Here is a 21,212-nt window from a genome sequence, read left to right on the forward strand (position 1 = left end):
AATCTTGTTGTTCGGAAGAGCCATATTAGGCCATATAACATTAGAAAAAAGAGCCCGTGATAACGGAGAGTGAGGCAAACCGTAATGTAGAAATATGTATATTTGAGGTCCAGATGGGCAAGGGAAAAGATTGTTCTGCCTCTCTCTCACACTATGTTGAAGTCTCTGTGGAGTCTCTGTGGCTTCAAAGTAGGTTGCAGTGATCAATCGTATCATTCCGAGACTGGCCATGTCTTCCCAGTGCATTTCATAGACCAGGCAGGACTCATACGTGCATCTATCATCAATTACACGTTGCGGTTCAACGACATTCTCAGTCCTTCAAAGCTACATAGCTCCCTGGTCGAATTGCTTGAAATAGGAGACTGGAGAAAACTAGGTGGTCGCCTTCGCCGAACAGTAGGAGAAAACAATCCGGGTTTTGAGATTCCACCTACTGACCGACCTTCTGCAGGAAAGTGGAGATATCGTGATTGTTGTGCCAACAGTTTTTGACTCCAACCGTCCCGCTGTTCGCTTTTCCCATGTCAAGTTTGGTATTCGGATAGAAGAACACCCATTGGGAAATCACCTACCCAAGAAGACAGGCCCCTATCCCTCAGTCCAGGAAGGGTGTCACGCATTCCTTCCCCTCAGTGTTCCTCACAACCTGCCTGGCGATATTGAACACTATTACACTACCGATGAGCCACTCATATCTCTTCACGTAACATCATTCACCGATGCGACACTTGTATCCATCACATTCCCGCACTTAGTATGCGACGTCATGGGGACAGCCGAGTTATTGCGTGCCTGGTCAACCATTTTGGCTGGTCAATATGACTGTATACCGGCTCTACATGGGGCAAGCCAAGATGTTATGGCCAACGTGGGCACCTTGGAGGATGAAAAGACTGAGAAGCCGTATCTCTTGGAACACAGGCAAATCAAAGGTCTCTCGCTACTTTCCTTTATTGTCCGGTTCGTATGGGACCTGCTGACGAGAAGAAATGTACAATCTCGTACAATCTTTCTTCCAGCAAGGTATTTGAGCAATATGCGTGAAACAGCAGAAAGGCAATTACCAATCGATCCACAGACCAGAAGTCCCCCGTTCTTGAGCGATGGTGACCTTATAACTGCCTGGGGCTCTCAAATGGTCATGTCATCCTCCCCACGCAAAAAGCCCGCGATTATATGCAATGTGTTTGACATTCGCCGTCGGCTCAAGAATGTGTTCACCCCTGGGGGGGCATATCTCCAAAATCTCATCCTTCCGGCTTCCGTTCTGCTATCCGCACAAGAAAAATCAAACACATCGCTTGGTCAGATCGCCCTACACCTTCGTCAGGCTATCATCGAGCAGACTACGGATATCCAAGCCCGCAGGCTCATGAGGATCATGAAAGCATCGATCAAATCCACCGGATTTATGCCACTCTTCGGAGATCCCGCCTCGAGGATCATTGCGTTCACAAACTGGTCAAAAGCCAAATTGGCCGAGTCGGCAAATTTCTCTCCTGCAGTCACTGAGAATCATCATATTCTTAGTCCCACTGTTCGTAAAAGCAGTTGCGTCTCATACTGGGGAACAACCATAGGGAAATCCGATAATCCGCGAGACACGTTTGTCATTTATGGGAAAGATGACAACGATAATTACTGGGTTCATGCATACCTCCGTTCAGAGACTTGGGATCTGATTGACGCTGAATTCAGTCGGTACCAGCGGAGTAGCTCCTCTACTTGATGGCTATAGTCATCTGTCATATTATTGTGAATGTCACCATCTCCTGAGTCATATAGGTAGCATCTACATTCACACAAGAATTGTGCCCGCACATTCACAACAAAGTCAAGTAATCGCCACAATTGAACCATCCATTTAATTCTAGATCCAGATAACACCCAGATTGGTCGGCCTACTGAAATATGAGATTCCGCACGAAGTCTTGAAGGGTTCTGCCGCAGAATAGACAGAAACTCGAGTTCTTGTTGTTTGTTCGTGATCAGCCAGCAGATATACATGTATCAAATCACATTTGATACAGTCAAATTAGATGTGTTCAATAGTCGCTACCTAGCCAAACTAACTCTGATCACAGATTGTCCTGATCGGAAGCGTACAAGCATCGGCAAATCCTACCAAGCCCTTTGAATTACACTATGAGATCTTGCCGCTTGTGAAAGCAGACCATCAACTTTGGTTTCCACCATAGTACATGAACCTTCCCCTCCTTCAGCCAGTCGAGATCCTTATTCATGAGCTCCAAGTCATACTTCCAGAGCATTTTAGTCAGAAATAAATTCATCTCCATGTATGCAAAGCTATGTACAAAGTCAGTATATATGTATCAGTGGCTGAATGTCTCGTGGCTCGCAAGACAAGGTGAGCAATAATAAGTGCAAATGGAAGCAAATACTGACCTTCGACCAATACATGCTCTGGGGCCTATCAAGAAAGGCTGGCTTGCTTCTTTCACATCGGTTGAATCGGCATTCAACCAGCGTTCAGGTTGATAATGCATTGGGTCAGCAAAATATTTGGGATCGTGTGCAGTTGTCCAAGGGCTGGTGTAGATATCCACCTGAGAACGCAGGGTTAGGCACTTGATAGACAGAATGGTAGAGAACAACATATCTTACCCCTGTGGGGATAAATCTGCCGTGAATTTCAAAGCCTGGTGAAACCCTGGGAGAGCCCTGAGAGCCAGGAGGGCACAGGCGGAGACCCTCGTTGATTATAGCTTGCAGATACGGCAGATTTTGTGCGGCCTGGGCGTTGATCTCCTCGTAAGATGCAAAAGCTCCACGGATTTCAGATACGAGACGCTCAAGTTTGTCAGGGTGTTGAAGTAGAAAGCAGGTTGTCGCCGCCAAAAATGTTGCAACCGTTTCACCTCCGGCAATACTAGCTCCAGGTAATCAGCGCATTGGATACTAGCCAGGGTGAATAGTGTTGAGGGCTTGAGGATATTTCGGAAAGCCGGTAACAAGAGCTCAAAATTCAAAACTTACGCAAAGGTTGAGACATGAGCTGCCATTTCCTCTTTATCCACTTCCCCTTCCCGGACCTTCTGAGCCAGTAAGGTCACGAAGTCCTTGCGCGATGATGTGGAAGCCAAGCATCTGCGAGATAAATGTTACAAAATGTTTGTTGATAGCAGAGACGTTCTCACTTCTCGACCTGATTCCGGCTGTAACGGGAGTTTTGGTTCTGCACGAGGAGCGCCGAAGGCACCAGATATTTAAAAAGGGTTGCAATAATTCCAATTCGTCTCAGGTTGTCCGCAAGGGTAATCAGGTAGAGGTGTTCCACAATGAGATCTCCCCAGAAATGCGGTTTTCCTTAAACATGTTAGCAGTATTTAATATGAATTTGGAAAGTGTGATTACCATTTTCCAAGCTGTGAAACGATTCCCCAAAGGCCATTTCCCCCAGGATATCGAAAGAGCCCATTTCAAACCATTTCGTCATGTTGAGGCCGTTTGACCCGGGGCCGGCCTTCTCCCCAATAATCTGGATGAACTTGTCGATAATTCCGCCGATGATTGATTCTTGCTCAAGAAGGGCTCGCTGGGAGAATGCAGGAGAGAGCATCTTACGCATTTGACTATGCTTGTGAGGATCTCGCTCACTACCGATGCACCGCCTTCTGAACCCGGCACTGAACACCTCATAGAATGCGGCTTTGGTAGGCATAGGCTTTTGAAGAGTCGGGTGCCCATATATCGCCTTCCAGGATTCAACAGAGCCAAAAGACAGCTCATTGGGAGATATACGAACAATTGGGCCTTTTTTACAGCTTAGCTTATTCTTATTGTAAGGGATAGAGGGCAGCATACCGTATTTCTGGTGCAAGTCTGCAGTAGAGAGATGTATGTTCCCAGTCGATGTATGAATAAATCGCCAAAGCTAAGTGACCATGTAACCGACAAGCCATTTTACACCGACAGAGTTGAATTTCTCCAGCGATTGGACTTACCAGAGAAGCACGACCCAGAAAAGGTCCTGGAAAATCGGCCAAGGGATGAAAGCACAGGTTGTATACCCATGTTATGATTCTGTGACCGAGAAGCTTTATGTGGTCAGAATGAACGGTAGTCGGTCCTCATAAGAAGATTGAAATACTCACAATGTACAATGCAAGAGAACCAATGATTTTCCAATCCCCGGTGGATAATTCCATCGTACTGTTGGACAACCAGGCGCTCAGCTTCGATATGTCAATATATGAAGGCATCTTAATAAGATCACAGTGATTCTCCCGGCAAAAGGTGTATTGATTAGTCGGGCTTTCAAGACATTGGGCTATAGTCCTCAGCTCAAGGTTGAGATTATGCAAAAATTAGCATGCAAAAGGTTCGGCCATTTCCAATCCTGGTAACCTCCGAGGATCTTTCGCACCCCGACCAAGACGCAAGTTCAAATTTTGATCGCCGTTTGCCAGCAGGTGGACTCCTATCATGAATATTCCCGAGCAGATATGCCCCAATTTTTTATGAGACCTACAGCACTAAACTTAACTAGATGGTCTATTCCCTAATTAGCAAGGCCCGACAATTTATGCCGATTTCAATCCGATTGGACATCGCCTGAACCCCGCCATGCTTTGTTTGAAATAAGCACTAAAAGGTCGGTCGCCGCACACGATGGTGAAGTCTTGTTTGCTATCTCGGTTTCGTTGGTAAAACCAGCCTCGGATTATTTATCCTCCGACCGTACGTTTCACGATTGTCATCACGTCTAACATGTCGATGGTTTCCCAAGTCCCTTTTCAACTCTCCGGTCGGTATGCCGAGCACAATCGGTGGGAGGTTCTCGACGGCCCAGGCGACTCGCGTGTAACCGGAAGTCAAATTATCGAAGATGAAGGTCTTGTTGGCCAGTGGGCAGACAAGGTTGTCCTGATCACCGGCGTTTCATCTGGGATCGGTGTTGAGACTGTACGTGTCTTGGCATCTACTGGAGCGACTATCTTTGGCACAGCCCGAAACATCGAAAAGGCAAAGGAGGCTTTGGGCTCATTGCTCGATACCGGGCGTGTGAAGCTTCTTTTCATGGATCAGACAGACCTCTCCAGTGTTCGGGCCTGTGCCGAGGAATTTCTCAATCAGAGCTCTAAGCTCAATGTCATTATTAACAATGCGGCTGTGAGTTCATTAATACCGACACAAAAGCGCGACCTCGCTAATTGAACAAAGGTGATGAATACCCCCGAAAGCCGCACTAAAGATGGCTTTGAGCTTCAGTTTGGAACCAATCACTTGTCGCACTTCCTCCTCTTCTATCTGCTGAAAGACACCCTTTTGGAAACCGCACGTTCCTCGCCTAACTTCGCCTCTCGTGTGGTCAGCGTTTCCTCGGCAGCCCATCGCTACAGCCCTATTCCTCTGGACAACGTTAACTGGGAAGGAAACTACAACGGCTGGCTTGCTTACGGATCTAGTAAGACCGCCAATATCTACATGACCACCCAAATCGAGCGCTTGTATGGCGCCCAAGGCCTTCATGGCTTCAGCGTCCACCCTGGGGCTTTTATGAGCCCCAACCTCCAGAAATATTCTCAGGAGGAAATGAAGTCTGTCTTGGAAGACAAGCGCGCAATGGCATACTTGTCCAGTCTCGGACAGGCCTGCGCAACCAGCATATATGGTGCTGTTTCGAGTGAGCTGGAAGGCAGGGGCGGCTTGTATTTGGAAGGCGCATCGGTGGCAATTCATCCGACACCACCGGGTGGAGATGCGCTCGAATATGGATATAGCAGTTGGGCATTTGACCAGGCAAAGGAAGAAGAATTGTGGAAGCTTAGTAAATCCTGGGTAGGAGTCGAGTGAGATCGAATTCCCAGATATTCTTGAGCCGAGTATTCAATTTGAAAATCTTTCGGCCTCTACCTTTCGGAGTCCCATCTACGGAGCTATTCGGCTCTGCGATAATCATAAGTAATAACTCCGGTAGTCATCCCCAGTATCTAGCAAAGTCAAGATCACTCTTTTTCAAAGCTGTGTTGGAGAGTTCAAACTAAATCCAGAGGGGCGTATGTATGCGATCTATGCCTAAGGTTCCGATGAACGCCGCTGAAGAGAAAACTTGGATATCTAGGTCGGGTAGGCTGATCTTTTGAGCTTCTATTTCAATGGATTCAAAGGAGCAATAAAGAATTCTAATTTGTCGAGCGTACCCAAAAAGTCCTTGGGGCATCCGTATCATATGAGCATCTCTGGCTTCCTAAATCTAGGCATGATTCGGTAGCCTCCCTGCGTGGTATTTAATTAGGCAAGTGAAGCATTCTGGTTTCATGCACTTGGTCTCCTTCGGCACCGAGGTAGCGACCTGTTTTGAAACTATTCGTGACCCTGTCAGCAATTTCGCTCTGGATTTTCCAGATTTGGTCGGAATTTGGCTCCGCTCACCTCCAGTGCAGGTTACCCAAGGCCACATTCCGACAGGCATCAATGAAAGCGAGTACCTGTTTGTCGATGTGCTCTCCCCATATTTCCATCTTCTGCAATGCACTGTACCACCGGCGGTAGCAGTTGTTCAACATCTCACCTATTCTATCTACTGCTTCTTGCATCGAAAGACCCTGAGCTCTGAGAAGAAAGATCAAATTATGATCAACTCCCAATGCCTGAAGAATGGTTCAGCTTCGACAGTCTTGGACATGTGCTCCTTGGCCAACCTACCAGATCTTTTTTGTATGATAGAATATCATTGACTCTGTGAAATATTAGCCATCTGAATCTGGTGTTCCATTCGAGCTATCTTGCACCTACAGGAGAACCAGATCCGCTGAGATGCACATACACTCCTCAAGAGAAGAATTGCTCATAACCTCCGGTGGAAGATTGATTCCAATGGCGTACCTAGACCTAGTCAATACAATGCCCACTAGTAGTCTGCTGGGAGGATGAAGTGGTATGGAGAGGGACTCACTCAGTAAGGGCAATAGCTGGGTATGCACCGATCGTCCCTCTGCGCATATCCATGTACTCTTGGACATCGCGCCCAAGAGCCTGATGACTATGCATTACTTTGACCTGCTTCAACAATCCATCAAAAAAATGTCGATGCATATATTTCCATCGTTGTTGCTGGTCTGCCCTAATGTTAGTAAAAAGATCTGACTTTTGAGCCGCTCTGCTCAACAGCCCCAATTCCATGACTTTAGACCAAGCATACCTCTGCCACACCGCTTTGGTCTTGAGGTCAGCGTTTGATTGATTTTGTACCCGAAAAAGGGTAAATTATTCCCTTACCTGCTTCAAACGATCCCATGTGGTCTGGAAGACAAATCGAATAGGGTTATCATCCCATTGCACGGGGGGCTGTGTGTCCTCCATGATTTCCAGAGTTCGGTTGATCTCTTCTTGGGCTGCTTCTGGATCTCGACTGAGATGACCTTCATCGAACTCTGTATTGATAAACAGGGTCAGCACGCTGGTATTTGAATAGTAAAGGAACTACCATACGATCATCAAAAAGAAAGACCTATTCGTCACCAGTTAACATTTTGCTCTGATACTGTATATAAGATACGGTCAGACCTACCCAATGGTTCCAGTCAATCATCATCCTGAGTGCCTCTTGATCACAAGTTGGTGCCCAAATGGAGGCTAGGTAGGCCAGGTCTACCCTGGTGTTCCTGGAAGCCCATTTTTCATCGGCCTGGATTATTCTTAGTCTCGTATCAGTTTTGATATCATTCCATCGGGGAGCATGGCTAAGCATACTCTGCAATCCAAGCATCTGCTTCTGGCTTTACTTTGTGGTAGTTTGGGTTTACCACTGGCTCAACTGCCATGATAGAGGAAAACAGATCGGGCACGAATACGACCTGTGACTTCAACACTTCCGATGGTTTCAAGTCTGCGCCGTAGGTAATATCTGAGCAGGAGCTCGCAGACGATGGTAAGGGCGAGCTTGTTTCATCGAAAGACGTGTCTGAAGACCCCGACCTCTGCTGTTCGCTCGGTGTAATTTCCGAGCGCTCCATAGCGGGTAATGGTGATGAATTGAAGTGCCCCTAGGAGATGTCGCGCTTAACTTCTGTCCGACGAACTGGCTAGAATACTCGAATGGGAACCTTGGAACGGTCGTGAGATATATATACCAGCCACATATGCATTGTGCAAGTATTAAATTGTGCTTCTATATCTAATATGGAGTCGAGCTCCTTCCTTCTCTATCCCGAGTCAATGATCGCCGTGTATGATAGAACAAGGCTGTGGTTCCGAATCTGGAAGGTTCCGTACTTTCCCGAAAAGGTAATCTCCGAGGGACTTTAGATCTTCGCTCGGATGTATTTACGAATTGTATGCCAGGGCTAGTCCAAGGGGGCACCGAGCCGTCTCCAGATGTCCAGGAATACCAATGCCATCTCCAGGAGCACTAAGATTGCCCCTGGAACACAAGATCCCCTAGGACGCTAGAATTGGGTTTACCGGGCGGCAATGGTATCTCAGAAGGATTTTCTTCGGTGATTTTTGATATAATATTCATGATATCTCTTATTGTGAGATGATTGCATTTGCATACGCCTACCTAGGTGATATACAGTGCCTTCCACTACAATGAGCAGAATGAGGGAAATCAAAATGGGCTTAGTGCAAGTAGATGAGGTTTGGGATGTTCTGTTTTCTTGTCTGATTCATGAGGTAATAAATGCAAAGCAATGCCAGAAGATTCATAAAGAATGCTGTAGACTCTCTTTCTTATTCTTGTCATTTCCATTCAAGTGCCGATATCCATGTCTCCGACCCAAGCTAAGCAAGCCAGCAATTATACATTGACTAAACTGGATCCATATCCACGCAACTTCTGTGCCTCCGTGTGGATAGCCTCGCTTTCTCTCCCGTAGAAAAATACTATCAAGGCTTTTGTTGACCTGCTAAAAGGCATTGCGTGACTCCTTACCATAAATCGATGTTAATATTTTGACCAATGTAAGAGAAGAGGGGTATAGAATGTGATTATCTATCTTTCCAGTATACAGAATGCAGAATGCAGTATAATGTACATAAAACAAGAGAAGAAAGGGCAAACGATAGTAAATACTATTTCTCCTATCCCTCCAAGGGACAAATTGCTCAATCAATCACTGACATCGAAACTTGTCCCGCAACCGCAGTTACTTGTTGCACGGGGGTTGTCCACAATCTTGAACTGGCTCCCAATCAACTCGGTGGTATAGTCCACGGTGCTGCCGTGCAGCAGCTCGAGTGAGGGCTCATCCATAACGATCTTGGCCTCGCCAGGTGATTGTGTTGTGGCTTCGTCTGCTTCTGCTTCAAACACAGTATCCTCTTCCGGGTCAATTTTGGAAGCCCCCTCTAGGGACATCATATATTGGAAACCATGGCATCCACCACTGGTAACTGTGATGCGAAGATGATGGTATGGATTCTCTTCCTTAATAGCAGAGGGGGAGGAGGTTGGGTCTGTGATCTCGCGGAGACGCTGCGCTGGGTTAGCTCGATGATTCACAAAAATAGAAAATAAATAGAAAACCCCCCAAAAGGAGAAGCTAAGAACAAAAAAAAAAAACAAAAACATGCAACAGTGAGGATTCGCTGGTGGTCACCCACCCAACTACTAACTCACCGGCGTGTGGCTTAAGTACGGCTGAGCGGACGGGAAGCCCTGTTTTCCACACCCTATGGTCGCATGTGCTGGGAAGAGCATCTGAAGGACCCAAGGCGCGGTCATAGGGTCTTCCCATGTCGGCTGAAAGCAAGCCAACATCGAGACAGAGCCCCAGCACTTGATTCCATGCAGTTCGGAGAGCTTCCCATATCCGTCCCAGCACAGGCCAGATAGAACATCGAAGCAAAAGCAGACAAACAGAAAGAAAAGAAATTAAATCCATTGTCAACTCACCTCCACGGCCCGTGGCGAAATGCCAATCATGAGCGATTGTCCATCATCTCCGGTTCTCGGGTTCTGCGTCACCTTGGTCGCCGGACGGATGGACGACGAGGAAAAACACACATGTGGCTGACGGATATAGCGGGAGTTCGAGGATTGAGCCGCTGAGCGTTTGAGAGGAGACGCGCTACTTGCGATAGTTCTTGGCCGGCGAGGAACGACTTCGCCGCCGGGGAATGCGGAGAGGCGCAAAGCCGGTCGGGAAGTCGAGAAGAGCCGGCACGTCTGTGCTTGGGATAACCGCCGGATGGCTGTCGATGAGAATAAAGGGCGTGACATAGCTGATGTATGAAAAAATGAGATACTCCAAGCGGATAAAGCAGAGAGATGAAGAACACTTGATATCAAATCATCCCCATTCCGATTACATCGGGTTAGTCAGTTTAGCAGTGACGCCATTGGTCTGATATAGTCGGTAAATCAAGGCAGAATAATATCCATATCTGGAAGGGATCGGCGGATGGTGGGGGAAGACTGTATGACTCTCTGCTGAAGCTCCGATCGGCTCGAGCTCTTGGCTTTGTGAAACATACACACGCATTCCAGGAACTATCTGGACCTAGGTCTGTCATCATGGGTTCCCAGCAGCATGTTCGGGACATCAAAACCGGCTCCCCGCTTCTCTATGCAGATGATATCAGAGCCTACAAGAAGGAGTATGCCGAAGCTCTTGATGCTCAAGATCCGCTTCGGAGCTTCCGAGATGAGTTTATCATTCCGTCCAACAATGATCTCAAGCGGAAGACCCTGGCAGTAGACGAAAGTGCGTATCAGGATCTCTTGTGTACCCAGGCGGCGTCCGTTCTAACATTTGACTTTATCATCTTCTCATTAGGCAATGAAGCGTCTGATGAAAAATGCATCTACTTTTGTGGTAACTCACTGGGAGTCCAACCTCGTAGCACCCAGAAATATATCGAGCAGTACTTGCGAACTTGGGCAACGAAAGGCGTGACCGGGCACTTTGTGCCGCATGATGATCAATTGCTACCTCCGTTTGTCGATGTTGACACCGCAGCATCGAAACTTATGGCCTCAGTTGTCGGTGCCTTCCAAAGTGAAGTGGCAGTTATGGGCACTTTGACTGTCAATTTGCACCTGCTAATGGCAAGCTTCTATCGCCCGACCAAAGAGAAATATAAGATTATACTGGAGGGCAAGGCTTTTCCCAGTGACCATGTATGTTCTCGATTGTTTATTTTAATTGTCGATTTTGTTGTTGGTGCTAACCTGAGTGCAATCCAGTATGCGGTTGAATCTCAGCTCCGCCATCATAACTTCGATCCGAAGGACGGCATGGTTTTGATCGAACCCAAGGATCTGGATCAGCCTACCTTGACCACGAAACAAATCATGAAAGTGATCGATGATAACGCTTCCAGCACCGCACTTGTCCTCCTCTCGGCTATTCAGTTCTACACAGGGCAGTACTTCGATATTGAACGGATCACGGCTCACGCCCACTCTAAAGGCATCTTGATCGGCTGGGACTGTGCTCATGCCGCCGGCAATGTGGATTTGCAACTTCACGATTGGAACGTGGATTTTGCGGCCTGGTGCAATTACAAGTATCTCAACAGCGGACCGGGTGGAATAGCAGGACTATTTGTCCATGAACGCCACGGTTCTGTAGATGAGAAACAGCCCGAAAGCGACGAGACATTCCGGCCTCGACTCTCAGGCTGGTGGGGTGGAGATATTAAAACGCGTTTCAACATGGAGAACAGTGCGTGGTCTGATTCTGATTATAAACGAGCGAGACTAACGACTACAGAATTTCTGCCACAGCCCGGTGCCGCTGGATTCCAGCTGTCGAATCCCTCTGTTTTAGACATCAACGCGGTCATCGCATCTCTCGAAATCTTCAAATGGGCAACAATGAAGGAAATTCGAAAGAAATCCATCAGCCTCACGGGGTATCTAGAACATCTTCTGATGAGGTATCCTATAGATGCGGCCTCGGAAGATAAACCATTCACCCTCATCACACCATCAAATCCAGCCGAGCGAGGTGCTCAGCTTAGTCTACGTCTCCAGCCCGGATTGTTAGATCATGTTCTGCATTGTTTGGAGGAGAACGGGGTTGTTATTGATGAAAGAAAACCCGACGTTGTTCGTGTCGCTCCTGCACCCTTGTATAACACTTACACAGAAGTGTGGCAGTTCAGTCAGATCTTTTTGCAGGCATGCAAAGAAGCCGTCAAAGCGCGTTGACTGTTGTTCTGTTATGTACTATCGTATTGTTTTGACTGCATATATTTAGATTCGACTATGGGGAAACCAAGTTCATCAGACCTTTATTTTGAATCCTTCCTCACAGTCTGGACTAGATAATTATATCTACACAGACGCTGTAGTTTGTAAAGAGTAGTGATCAACCGTATATTTAGCATCTTCGGCTTCTCGGCACGTCTTTTTGGGCCGTTATCTCCGCAAATGGCGATATGCATCCCTTCCGCTTACGAGCTAGCGAGAAAAAACGGGAGTTGCAGGTTTCTCTGCGTCTCCAAGGCCCTCTTACTCACGTATTTGGTCTTGAAATTGACGCCCTAGATGGAGAAGGAAATAAAACAACCATCTGTTTCGCAACCGGAATCTGGTGAAGATGCGGGAACGAGAAGCGGGGATCTTGCTGATGTCGACTACTCGGTCTTCACAGTCAGTCAGCGCAGGTATATTGTCTTTATGGCCTCTTGGGCTGGGTTCTTCTCCCCTGTCTCTTCTCAGATCTACTTTCCCGCGTTGAATACCTTGGCGAAAGACCTGCATGTATCAAATTCGTTGATCAATTTGACTTTGACGAGTTATATGGTACGCCTTATGTGTACAGGACCATCTCATTTTTGGCTTGACTAACGTGAATGCAGATCTTCCAAGGGCTGTCGCCCATGTTCATTGGTGACTTTGCGGATAAAGCTGGCCGACGACCAGCATATATCGTGTGCTTCACCATCTATATCGCAGCAAATATTGGACTTGCTCTACAAAACAATTATGCAGCTCTTTTTGTTCTCCGGTGCTTGCAAAGTGCAGGGAGCAGCACCACCATCGCGCTCTCATCGGGGGTGGTCGCCGATGTAGCCACTGCATCACAACGGGGTTCCTACATGGGATTCGTCACCGCAGGATCTCTCATGGGTCCCTCTGTCGGTCCAGTAATTGGAGGTCTATTGTCTCAATATTTGGGCTGGCGGGCGATCTTCTGGTTTCTGACCATTTTTGCAGCGGCTTTCATGGTTCCATTTCTGATTTTCTTCCCGGAAACTGCTCGTGGTATTGTCGGTGATGGCTCGTTGCCTCCTCAGAAATGGAATATGTCCCTGATAAGCTACCTGGACTCCCGAAAGGCTCGCGAAGAAGGCGTCATATCTACGGCAATTGTATCCAAACAGAAACTCAAGTTTCCCAATCCCTTCCAGACGCTTGCCATTGTATTCCAGAAGGATACCAGTCTCATCCTCTTCTGCAATGCTATTCTTTTTGCTGGATTCTACGACGTGAGCGCAAGCATTCCTGCTATCTTCAATGAGCTCTATGGGCTAGACGACCTCCAAATCGGTCTCTGCTATATTCCGTTTGGCCTTGGTGCGACCATTGCTTCTGTTATCAATGGCAAATTCTTGGATTTCAATTACCGCCGTCTTGCAAAGCAATTGAACTTCCCGCTAACCAAGAACCGCGAAACTGACTTGCGAAACTTTCCTATTGAAAAAGCTCGTCTTCAGCTCGCATTCCCTCTTCTCACGTTAGGAAGCATATCCGTCCTTGTGTTTGGGTGGTTTTTGAACTATGGAATTCATCTCGCTGCGCCAACGTGTATTCTATTCCTCATGGGATTGACATTGACAGGGGCTTTCAATACCATCAGTACACTCCTGGTAGACCTATATCCCACACAAGCAGCCAAGGCCACTGCTGCCAATAATTTCGGGCGTTGCTTACTGGGAGCTGGCGCGACGGCACTCATCGATCCTATGCTCTCTGCCATGGGCCGGGGCTGGTGTTTCACATTCATCGCGTTGGTGATGATGACCACGACACCGCTGCTTTTAATCGTGATTCGAAAAGGGCCGGATTGGCGCGAAGAGCGTCGTCTGAAAGAGGCAGCCAAGAAAACCGTGGATGGGAATGCCTCAAGAAGTCAGAAGTGACCAAGGGTTATTCCGCGACCCGATGACCATCAGAAAACTACATCTTTCATGCCGATACCCCTTTAGAAACTTGCGCCCAAGAAATGCATGATTATAGAACTTTTTAATCAATAATACAAGGCATTAGACCAACATGATCACTGTCATGATGAGCTGTTGTTCCAAATCGCATTATCTCCCATGGATGCATTTCCATTAACCTCTTTCCAACACTTAATCCGCACTCCAAGATTATCGCATCACCTGAAAGCAAAATGAGCCCGCTCCAAAGGCTGCCGTTCCGACTCCCACGCTAACCAATCCGATCTCGTAGTACTGGACACATGTTAGCAAATAAGCGTCAAAGCTGGAGAGCAAGACTTACGGCAATAGTCCCATCGCATTAACCTTCCAGATACCCAAGCACAGTAATGCCAACTGCATCAAAATGTAGACCACCTTCACTCCAAGCAGACGCGAATGTGTCGACGGGGTTTCGTACTTGGCGAACGCCGCATTAATACCTATCAGACCCTGAATGGGACCCTTAAACAACATGAGGACCATCATAATGCTGAATATCTGAAGACTGTTGCCGGACATGTACATCATAATGGCATTCATTGGGATCTGCTTGGATGGGGCGATGGCGATCTCCCACGCTTTCTTCATCTTAAGCGCGTCGGTCTCGTCGGGTCTCTTCGTGATAGATTGTTGCTGTTGTTGCTGGCGCTGAAAACCGCATTAGTATCTTCACCACCATTTGTCATTATTTGTGGTAGAACTCACCTGTTTGCCTCCCCGACTGCTCGAGAAGCCTGGCGGGTCTGGGATGCTGGATGCGGCCTTTGAGGGGCGCGGCATCGGGGAGTTCAACGAAACTACCCATTGCGGAGGAGGAGGAGGTGGTAGACGAGCTTGTGACATAATTAAGATAGTAGATGTGGTGTGGGGGAGAGATGATCTTGGGAGAATCGAATGACGGGGGAGGTTGAAAGTTGCCCGAGTAGGGAGGTTCCCTTAGTGGCTACGCCGCCTTCAATTCTCCTTTCCCTCTTCCTCTCTCTCTTTATCTCCCACTTCTCCTAATTCTTTTCCGATCTATTGTTTAAGAAAGGACAATGTCCAATCGCTGATTTAATTTGTCTCCGAGTATCCCGCATGCGCCATAGGTGAACACGCCCTCGATCTCACCCTTTTCCTCTCTCGAAACTCCCCGAACGGCCCGGACCCTTTGGACTCGATTTCGCGTCTTACTTTCTTATCCTCGAAGATCCTCCAGCCAATCTCGACTGTGATTGATCGCACGGTTGTCAGATACGAGAGCTTGCCGAAGTTCGCATTCCAAGAAATTGCGCCTTGCAGTGCCTAATTGCTATTCGTCTATACCGCAGCCATGAGTTCTGGAGGAGATGCGAAGTTATTCGCTAGGGTACGTTAGCGCGCCCAACCTGTTCTTTGATTGCACGATTTCTCCCACATCGCATCATGGTCATTCCTCCCTTCCCCGCAGTCTACTTCCATGTATTCACTTCCCCTCGCTTTGGTGAGCTTTGTACTCAGGCCTTCTGCATCTTACTCGATTCCCTTGCATTCGGCATAGGCGATTTGCTTTACCCTACATCACTCCAAATAACCATATCATATCTGCCCTCATGTTCATGGGTATTGCTCCCTATCCTCAATTCCATGGCTCACGCGTGCGCAATACACAGGGGAAGGTTGCAGAGCTACGGCAAGAGCTCAATAGCGGCGGCAAAAAAGACAAGAACTATTCCGCCAAAAAGATCGCACTTAAGAAGATTGTCGCCAATATGACTATGAGCAACAACGACATGGTTGCGTTGTTTCCGGATATTATTGGTTGTATGAATCTGCCGAGTTTAGAGATCAAGAAGATGTAATGATGCTTATGGCCTGCCCTACGGAATGAAGGTCGCTTGCTAATACATTGTCTAGGTGCTTCTTGTTCCTGGTCAATTATTCGAGAATGAAACCAGAGGTTGCATTGAAGGCCCTACCTATATTGATTGATGTATGGCCCCGCTGTCACGAAGGAATATTCAAATTAATCTGACTTGCTTTATAGGATATGGCAGATAACAACCCACTTGTCCGCGCGCTTGCACTGCGAACCATCTCATATGTGCATGTTCGCGAATTTGTCGAAGCGACGTTCCAACCTGTCAAACGCCTAATGCAAGACAACGACCCATATGTCCGCAAGACGGCTGCTTTCTGCGTTGCAAAGCTCTATGAGCACGATAAAAAGATGGTTGAGAACTCAGATCTAATCGACAGGCTCAACCGCATGTTGAAGGATGAGAACCCGACTGTTGTTTCCAGCGTCTTAGCCTCATTGGTGGACATCTGGGGCCGCAGTGAATCGATTTCGCTCACCATCGACTATGTTAGTGCCTCGAAATTGGTTTCAATCCTGGCAGACTGCTCCGAGTAAGCATCTTCGGTTCCATATCTAGGGACATTGTGTTAACAGTTCAAATAGATGGGGTCAAACTTACATCCTCGAGGCATTAATGGCGTATGTGCCCCAGGATTCCGCAGAGGCGCTTCTGTTGGCAGAGCGAGTCGCCCCGCGACTATCGCATTCAAATTCCGCTGTCGTTCTAACCTCATGCCGTGTCATTCTTTATCTCATGAACTACATTCCAGGCGAGAAGCATATTACTTCGTTATGCAAGAAGTTATCTCCACCACTCGTCACATTGCTCTCCAAGCCGCCTGAGGTCCAATATCTGGCTCTGCGCAATGCTATCTTAATTCTTCAGAAGAGACCGGAGGTCTTACGGAATGACATCCGAGTGTTTTTCTGCAATTACAACGACCCAATCTACGTCAAAGTCACCAAGCTGGAATTAATGTTCATGCTGACCACAAAAGAGAACATCTCCGTTGTGTTGGCAGAGCTCCGAGAGTAGGAACTTCTCAGATTGACCGTATCAAACGTGTACTGACATCCTTCGCAGATATGCCACTGAAATTGACGTTCACTTTGTGCGCAAGGCCGTCCGGGCCATTGGCAAACTGGCCATCAAGATTGAATCTGCTGCAAAGCAGTGTATCGAAACGCTCTTGGAGCTGGTCGATGCCAAGATCCCATACATTGTTCAAGAGGCAACAGTAGTGATTCGCAACATCTTCCGCAAGTACCCCAATCAGTACGAAAGTATAATCAGTCATGTTATCCGAAACATCGACGATCTGGATGAGCCTGAGGCCAAGGCCGCCGTCATTTGGATCATTGGCCAGTATGCGGACCGCATAGATAACTCGGATGGCCTCCTTCAGGACTACTTGGCCACATTCCACGACGAAACGGTCGAAGTGCAGCTGGCCCTGCTCACCGCTACCGTCAAACTTTTCATCCAACGCCCCACCAAGGGCCAGCAGCTCGTACCACAAGTGCTGAAATGGTGCACCGAAGAAACAGACGACCCTGATCTTCGTGACCGCGGTTACATGTACTGGCGCTTGCTGTCGACAGACCCAGCAATGGCCAAGCAGGTTGTCATGGGTCAAAAGCCCCCAATCACGGCCGAGAGCGAAAAGCTAGACCCACGCACTCTCGAGGAACTGTGTCTGAACGTCGGCACTCTAGCAACCGTCTACCTTAAGCCTATCCACCAAGTCTTCCGCGCTGCCCGGCCTCGGCGTCTTATGCCAAGTCCAGCCTTGCAACGTTCCGAAGTGGATGACGGTACAGGTAATATGCTCGAATACAACCCTCCCTCCGCAAACATGGCTGCCACCTCAACGAGTAATAGTGGTCTAGCCACAATCATCACCACAGGCGATCCCGTCACGCCAATGTACAATGGACCTTCTCCATCTCTCCCTGTCGGCCCGGGCGTCAACGCCGCAACTACAGGCCCTAGCAACATGAACGAAGCAGCAGATGCAGCAGACGCTTACTTCAGTGGTATCGGCTCCCAGCAAATGGCCTCGCTGGACCTTGATGGTACCGGTGGTGGAGGTGCGCCTCAGTCACAGTACGTTGTGACTCAAAACCAGCAGCAGGTGTATCAGCCGCAACTGGCTGGTGGGGCTGCTACAGGCGAGCTATTATTGTTATAATTCAGTTCAAAGAGGGATGTACTTGTACATGTAGATAGGAGACGTTTATCATGCGGCCTGAGCCTAGTAATTATAAAATATTTTCATTGAATTTGAAGTTTCTAGGGTTTGTTTTTCTCATCCACATCCAAAATACTATTCACAGAGCAATGGTTTAAGCACAGCGACCATGAAATATTTGAAATATGTAAGTATTTCTCGGTCATCTAATGCTTTCATCAAGTAACTGTTTTTCTTCTACCTGACACAAATACTCTCCATGCTGTGTTAACCATCTGCCTTCAAAGAAGCAGCGACAGCAGACCAGGGTGACACATGAAACAGCGGACGCCCACCAAAGAAATCGCGATAATCAAACTTGAACTTGATTTTGAACAGACCAGGAAGCCTTGAACTTCCATGATCCATGGACGGGGAACTCTCGAAAAATAAAAAAAAGGAAAACAACAGAAGAAACGTGAGGGGGAAAGGGGGAGAGCAATGAGTATAATATGGAAAATAAAAAACAAAGTAGGCAGAGAAAAAGAAAGAAAATTCATCTCAAGTCATGTCCGTTCCTCTTCTTGTAAGCAGAAGGCTCCCACCACTCTTCGCTTTTTTTGTTTTCAACTCTCGGCACACTAATGAGACACTGGCCCCGCTTAGTAGACGCGAGCGAGGTTACGCAGGTACCAGTCGACCAGACGACGGCCAGCCTTGGTCTCGCTGACGTGAATCAGGTCGTCCTCAAGAGCGTAGTCGAGATCGTTGGCGATGGCAGGCTCGCCATCCAGGAGGCCACCGTCGACCCAGCGGATCTGGCGGCTGCGCTGCTTGTTAACGAGCAGCCACGAGCGGAGCTGCTCGGGGGACACCTCGAGGAAACCTGCAAGTTTCTTGAGGTCCATGGTAGTGTAGAGCTTGAGGTAAGAGCGGATGGTGGGGTTGAACAGGGTGTTCTTGACCTCGTCCATGAAGATGGCGGTGTGGTGGTCGACGGGGTCGACGTTGGAGGCGGGGTTGTCGAAGTCGGGAGGAGTAGGGTTGATGAACTTAGGGCAAGAAGAGCGGAAGAGCTCCTCAAAGACGGGCAGGGCCTCGGGGCCACCCTTCTGCATACGGTAAAACTGCTCGCCGTACTTCTCGCGGACGGCCGAGTGGATGGTGTCATCCAGACGGGTGGGGTGGAGAGCCACACAGATAGCGATCAGGGCGTACATCTGGTCGTTCTTCTTGGCGATGGCTTCGTAGTTGTTGCCGCCCTTCTGGAAGTTCTTTGTCCGGGATACATACACGAGGATGTGGCTGAACATGCGGATGGCGTCGCCGTAGCGGCGCATCATCATGTAGGAGAAGCCCACGTAGTAGTAGGTGGTGAAGTGGGCGGCCATCACGCGGGCGAACATGGCCTTCTTGTTCATCTCGACATCGTCGAGGATCTTCAGGGCAAGACTGAAGTCGCCGAGCAGGCAGTGCACGCGCAGCAGTCCGATAATCGAGAAGTAGCCAAGCATCTTGTACAAAGGGCGCGAGCCGTACTCGCCGGCGACAGCCATTGGGTCCTCTCCGCGCTTAGTGGCGTTCAATTGTTCGCTGATCTGCGAGCGCTGAATGAGAGAGTAAAGCACGTTCAGCACTGAGTAGCAGCCCCATGTATTCGGGTTCTCGCGGAGCAGCTGGCTCTCCTCCTCGTTGGATCCAGTGCGAGCAACGCGGTTGCGGTAACGGCAGAAGGACTCGAATTGGTAAATGAACTCATCAATGACTTCCCAAGCCCAGTAGTACTGATTGTAGAAAAGCATTGTTAGTTATCTGGATTGTCTTTTGGAGGGAGGAATCGACTTGTTGATTTCACGAATGCCAAGCTTTTACTTTTCATTCATGGCGTTCAACAATCGGTCGGCGGAACGGAATACCTACATTAGGAACCTCCAAATCCACGGGGCCATCGGAGTTCAGGATATAGTGGAACAGACTGCAGTAGTTGTCGTAGCTGGCGAATTTGGTCTCAAGAGTAGCCTGGTATTCCAACGGAGTGGCGGCGGCGGCCAGTTGGGCCTGAAGGTCTTGAGCCTGCGCTCCACCGTGGGACATGGTCTGGTCCAGCTCGCTCATTCCATCGTCGAAGTTGACCTGCTCGCGGTAGTCGTTGACCATAGCCTCCTCCTCATTATCGGATTCATCGTTCAAGCTGGGGCGCGCATTGGCGCGGTCGTCGTAGGACATGTTGAGTGGGAGGGGGAGAAGAAAAGAGTTAAAAATGCAGCAAGATGCCGAGATGAAACGGCAGTGAGGAAGCGGAAGGGGCGAGGTGGGGAGGGGGGGGGGATAGCGTCGGCGTGTGCGATTTGCCAAAGAAGTCGAATTTTGAGGGTTTTCGCTTGGGTGTTTGTGCTTATCTTATCTGGGCATAAGCATCAAGATGACTCAGCTGTGTAGATTTTGTGCCTGATGCACTAAGGCCAGGATAAGTACAGGGTACCGAGACACTCACCTGTTTTGGCTGGGAATACATGTACTGTATACTTCCAAGTCAAATATAGTTCAACATTGCTATAGCTTCGCAACTACCTAGATACGAAGTGCCTATGTAAGTAGAAATTTAATAGGTATAATGAAGGAGTAAACATCCTGAAGTGTACAAGTTGATAGTGGAAGGGGCGCTGGACATTCTAAACAGACTTTATACTTCTTTCTGGCTGTTCCACATCTTGATATACAAGAATAAGTCGGCCGCGTTCTGTCGAGAACGACATGATCCAGTTGGTTCGATGGTAGCCTTTGTAGATGTCTTGTTGTATAGAGACCTTCTGCCCTTTCTTGATCTTTTTACATAGACCGCAGGAAAAGGCCATAAAGAGGCTTAGGTTCTAAAAGCGACTTTTCTATGTACTATAACCTTTGAAAAGTGATCGTGTATATGCTCTCTGTTCCGAATGCTTGTTTTTAAGACCGACTCGGTGTACTCAGTGTAAACACTTAAACTATCTAGATGTATCTACCTATTCCCCATCCCCGTCTGGTCAAAGTGGAGGGTAATTCCAAATATAAAAGATGGACGTAACAGGGCCTAACAGTGTTACAGCAGACAGAAA

At 48.1% G+C, this 21,212-nt stretch overlaps 9 protein-coding genes across 9 annotated transcripts, besides 3 other annotated features; 5 read left to right on the plus strand and 4 right to left on the minus strand.

Annotated features, from left to right (window-relative positions):
• Nucleotides 1–153: 153 nt before the first annotated feature.
• On the plus strand, nucleotides 154–1,732 carry N7518_007748 (uncharacterized protein; the record flags this gene model as incomplete). Its single annotated transcript, XM_057188675.1, has 2 exons — nucleotides 154–399; nucleotides 455–1,732. 2 exons carry the CDS (start codon nucleotides 154–156, stop codon nucleotides 1,730–1,732), a joined length of 1,524 nt encoding a protein of 507 aa, XP_057040378.1.
• A 409-nt stretch (nucleotides 1,733–2,141) lies between these two features.
• On the minus strand, nucleotides 2,142–3,992 carry N7518_007749 (cytochrome P450; the record flags this gene model as incomplete). Its single annotated transcript, XM_057188676.1, has 7 exons — nucleotides 2,142–2,310; nucleotides 2,410–2,591; nucleotides 2,629–2,893; nucleotides 3,001–3,111; nucleotides 3,162–3,330; nucleotides 3,379–3,898; nucleotides 3,969–3,992. Coding segments are annotated over 7 exons (1,440 nt in total), but the record flags the coding sequence as incomplete, so codon positions are not given.
• Nucleotides 3,993–4,734: 742 nt separating this feature from the next.
• On the plus strand, nucleotides 4,735–5,820 carry N7518_007750 (uncharacterized protein; the record flags this gene model as incomplete). The annotated part of the gene is made up of 2 exons (XM_057188677.1): nucleotides 4,735–5,136; nucleotides 5,188–5,820. The coding sequence occupies 2 exons, from the start codon at nucleotides 4,735–4,737 to the stop codon at nucleotides 5,818–5,820; spliced, it is 1,035 nt and encodes a 344-aa protein (XP_057040380.1).
• A 575-nt stretch (nucleotides 5,821–6,395) lies between these two features.
• N7518_007751 (terpene synthase family protein) lies at nucleotides 6,396–7,982 on the minus strand (the record flags this gene model as incomplete). Its single annotated transcript, XM_057188678.1, has 8 exons — nucleotides 6,396–6,617; nucleotides 6,673–6,706; nucleotides 6,763–6,852; nucleotides 6,923–7,002; nucleotides 7,246–7,400; nucleotides 7,459–7,477; nucleotides 7,538–7,664; nucleotides 7,720–7,982. 8 exons carry the CDS (start codon nucleotides 7,980–7,982, stop codon nucleotides 6,396–6,398), a joined length of 990 nt encoding a protein of 329 aa, XP_057040381.1.
• Nucleotides 7,983–9,079: 1,097 nt separating this feature from the next.
• Nucleotides 9,080–9,445: a sequence feature (Protein overlapping with rRNA (N7518_007752, KAJ5790741.1) was converted to a misc_feature.).
• A 144-nt stretch (nucleotides 9,446–9,589) lies between these two features.
• Nucleotides 9,590–9,712: a sequence feature (Protein overlapping with rRNA (N7518_007752, KAJ5790741.1) was converted to a misc_feature.).
• Nucleotides 9,713–9,865: 153 nt separating this feature from the next.
• Nucleotides 9,866–10,192: a sequence feature (Protein overlapping with rRNA (N7518_007752, KAJ5790741.1) was converted to a misc_feature.).
• Nucleotides 10,193–10,486: 294 nt separating this feature from the next.
• On the plus strand, nucleotides 10,487–12,127 carry bna5-1 (kynureninase; the record flags this gene model as incomplete). The annotated part of the gene is made up of 3 exons (XM_057188680.1): nucleotides 10,487–11,092; nucleotides 11,159–11,639; nucleotides 11,688–12,127. 3 exons carry the CDS (start codon nucleotides 10,487–10,489, stop codon nucleotides 12,125–12,127), a joined length of 1,527 nt encoding a protein of 508 aa, XP_057040383.1.
• A 339-nt stretch (nucleotides 12,128–12,466) lies between these two features.
• Nucleotides 12,467–14,064, plus strand: N7518_007754 (MFS transporter; the record flags this gene model as incomplete). The annotated part of the gene is made up of 2 exons (XM_057188681.1): nucleotides 12,467–12,724; nucleotides 12,781–14,064. 2 exons carry the CDS (start codon nucleotides 12,467–12,469, stop codon nucleotides 14,062–14,064), a joined length of 1,542 nt encoding a protein of 513 aa, XP_057040384.1.
• Nucleotides 14,065–14,303: 239 nt separating this feature from the next.
• Nucleotides 14,304–14,970, minus strand: N7518_007755 (ER membrane protein complex subunit 4; the record flags this gene model as incomplete). The annotated part of the gene is made up of 3 exons (XM_057188682.1): nucleotides 14,304–14,379; nucleotides 14,429–14,775; nucleotides 14,833–14,970. 3 exons carry the CDS (start codon nucleotides 14,968–14,970, stop codon nucleotides 14,304–14,306), a joined length of 561 nt encoding a protein of 186 aa, XP_057040385.1.
• A 728-nt stretch (nucleotides 14,971–15,698) lies between these two features.
• On the plus strand, nucleotides 15,699–18,138 carry N7518_007756 (putative AP-2 adaptor complex subunit beta; the record flags this gene model as incomplete). Its single annotated transcript, XM_057188683.1, has 5 exons — nucleotides 15,699–15,943; nucleotides 16,003–16,078; nucleotides 16,133–16,497; nucleotides 16,550–16,978; nucleotides 17,031–18,138. The coding sequence occupies 5 exons, from the start codon at nucleotides 15,699–15,701 to the stop codon at nucleotides 18,136–18,138; spliced, it is 2,223 nt and encodes a 740-aa protein (XP_057040386.1).
• A 641-nt stretch (nucleotides 18,139–18,779) lies between these two features.
• N7518_007757 (putative eukaryotic translation initiation factor 3 subunit EifCl) lies at nucleotides 18,780–20,343 on the minus strand (the record flags this gene model as incomplete). Its single annotated transcript, XM_057188684.1, has 2 exons — nucleotides 18,780–19,901; nucleotides 20,038–20,343. The coding sequence occupies 2 exons, from the start codon at nucleotides 20,341–20,343 to the stop codon at nucleotides 18,780–18,782; spliced, it is 1,428 nt and encodes a 475-aa protein (XP_057040387.1).
• Between the last annotated feature and the right edge of the window lie 869 nt (nucleotides 20,344–21,212).

The sequence above is a fragment of the Penicillium psychrosexuale genome (genome assembly GCF_028828465.1).
Source record: "Penicillium psychrosexuale strain IBT 29551 chromosome Unknown utg000004l, whole genome shotgun sequence".
NCBI classification, from domain to species: domain Eukaryota; kingdom Fungi; phylum Ascomycota; class Eurotiomycetes; order Eurotiales; family Aspergillaceae; genus Penicillium; species Penicillium psychrosexuale.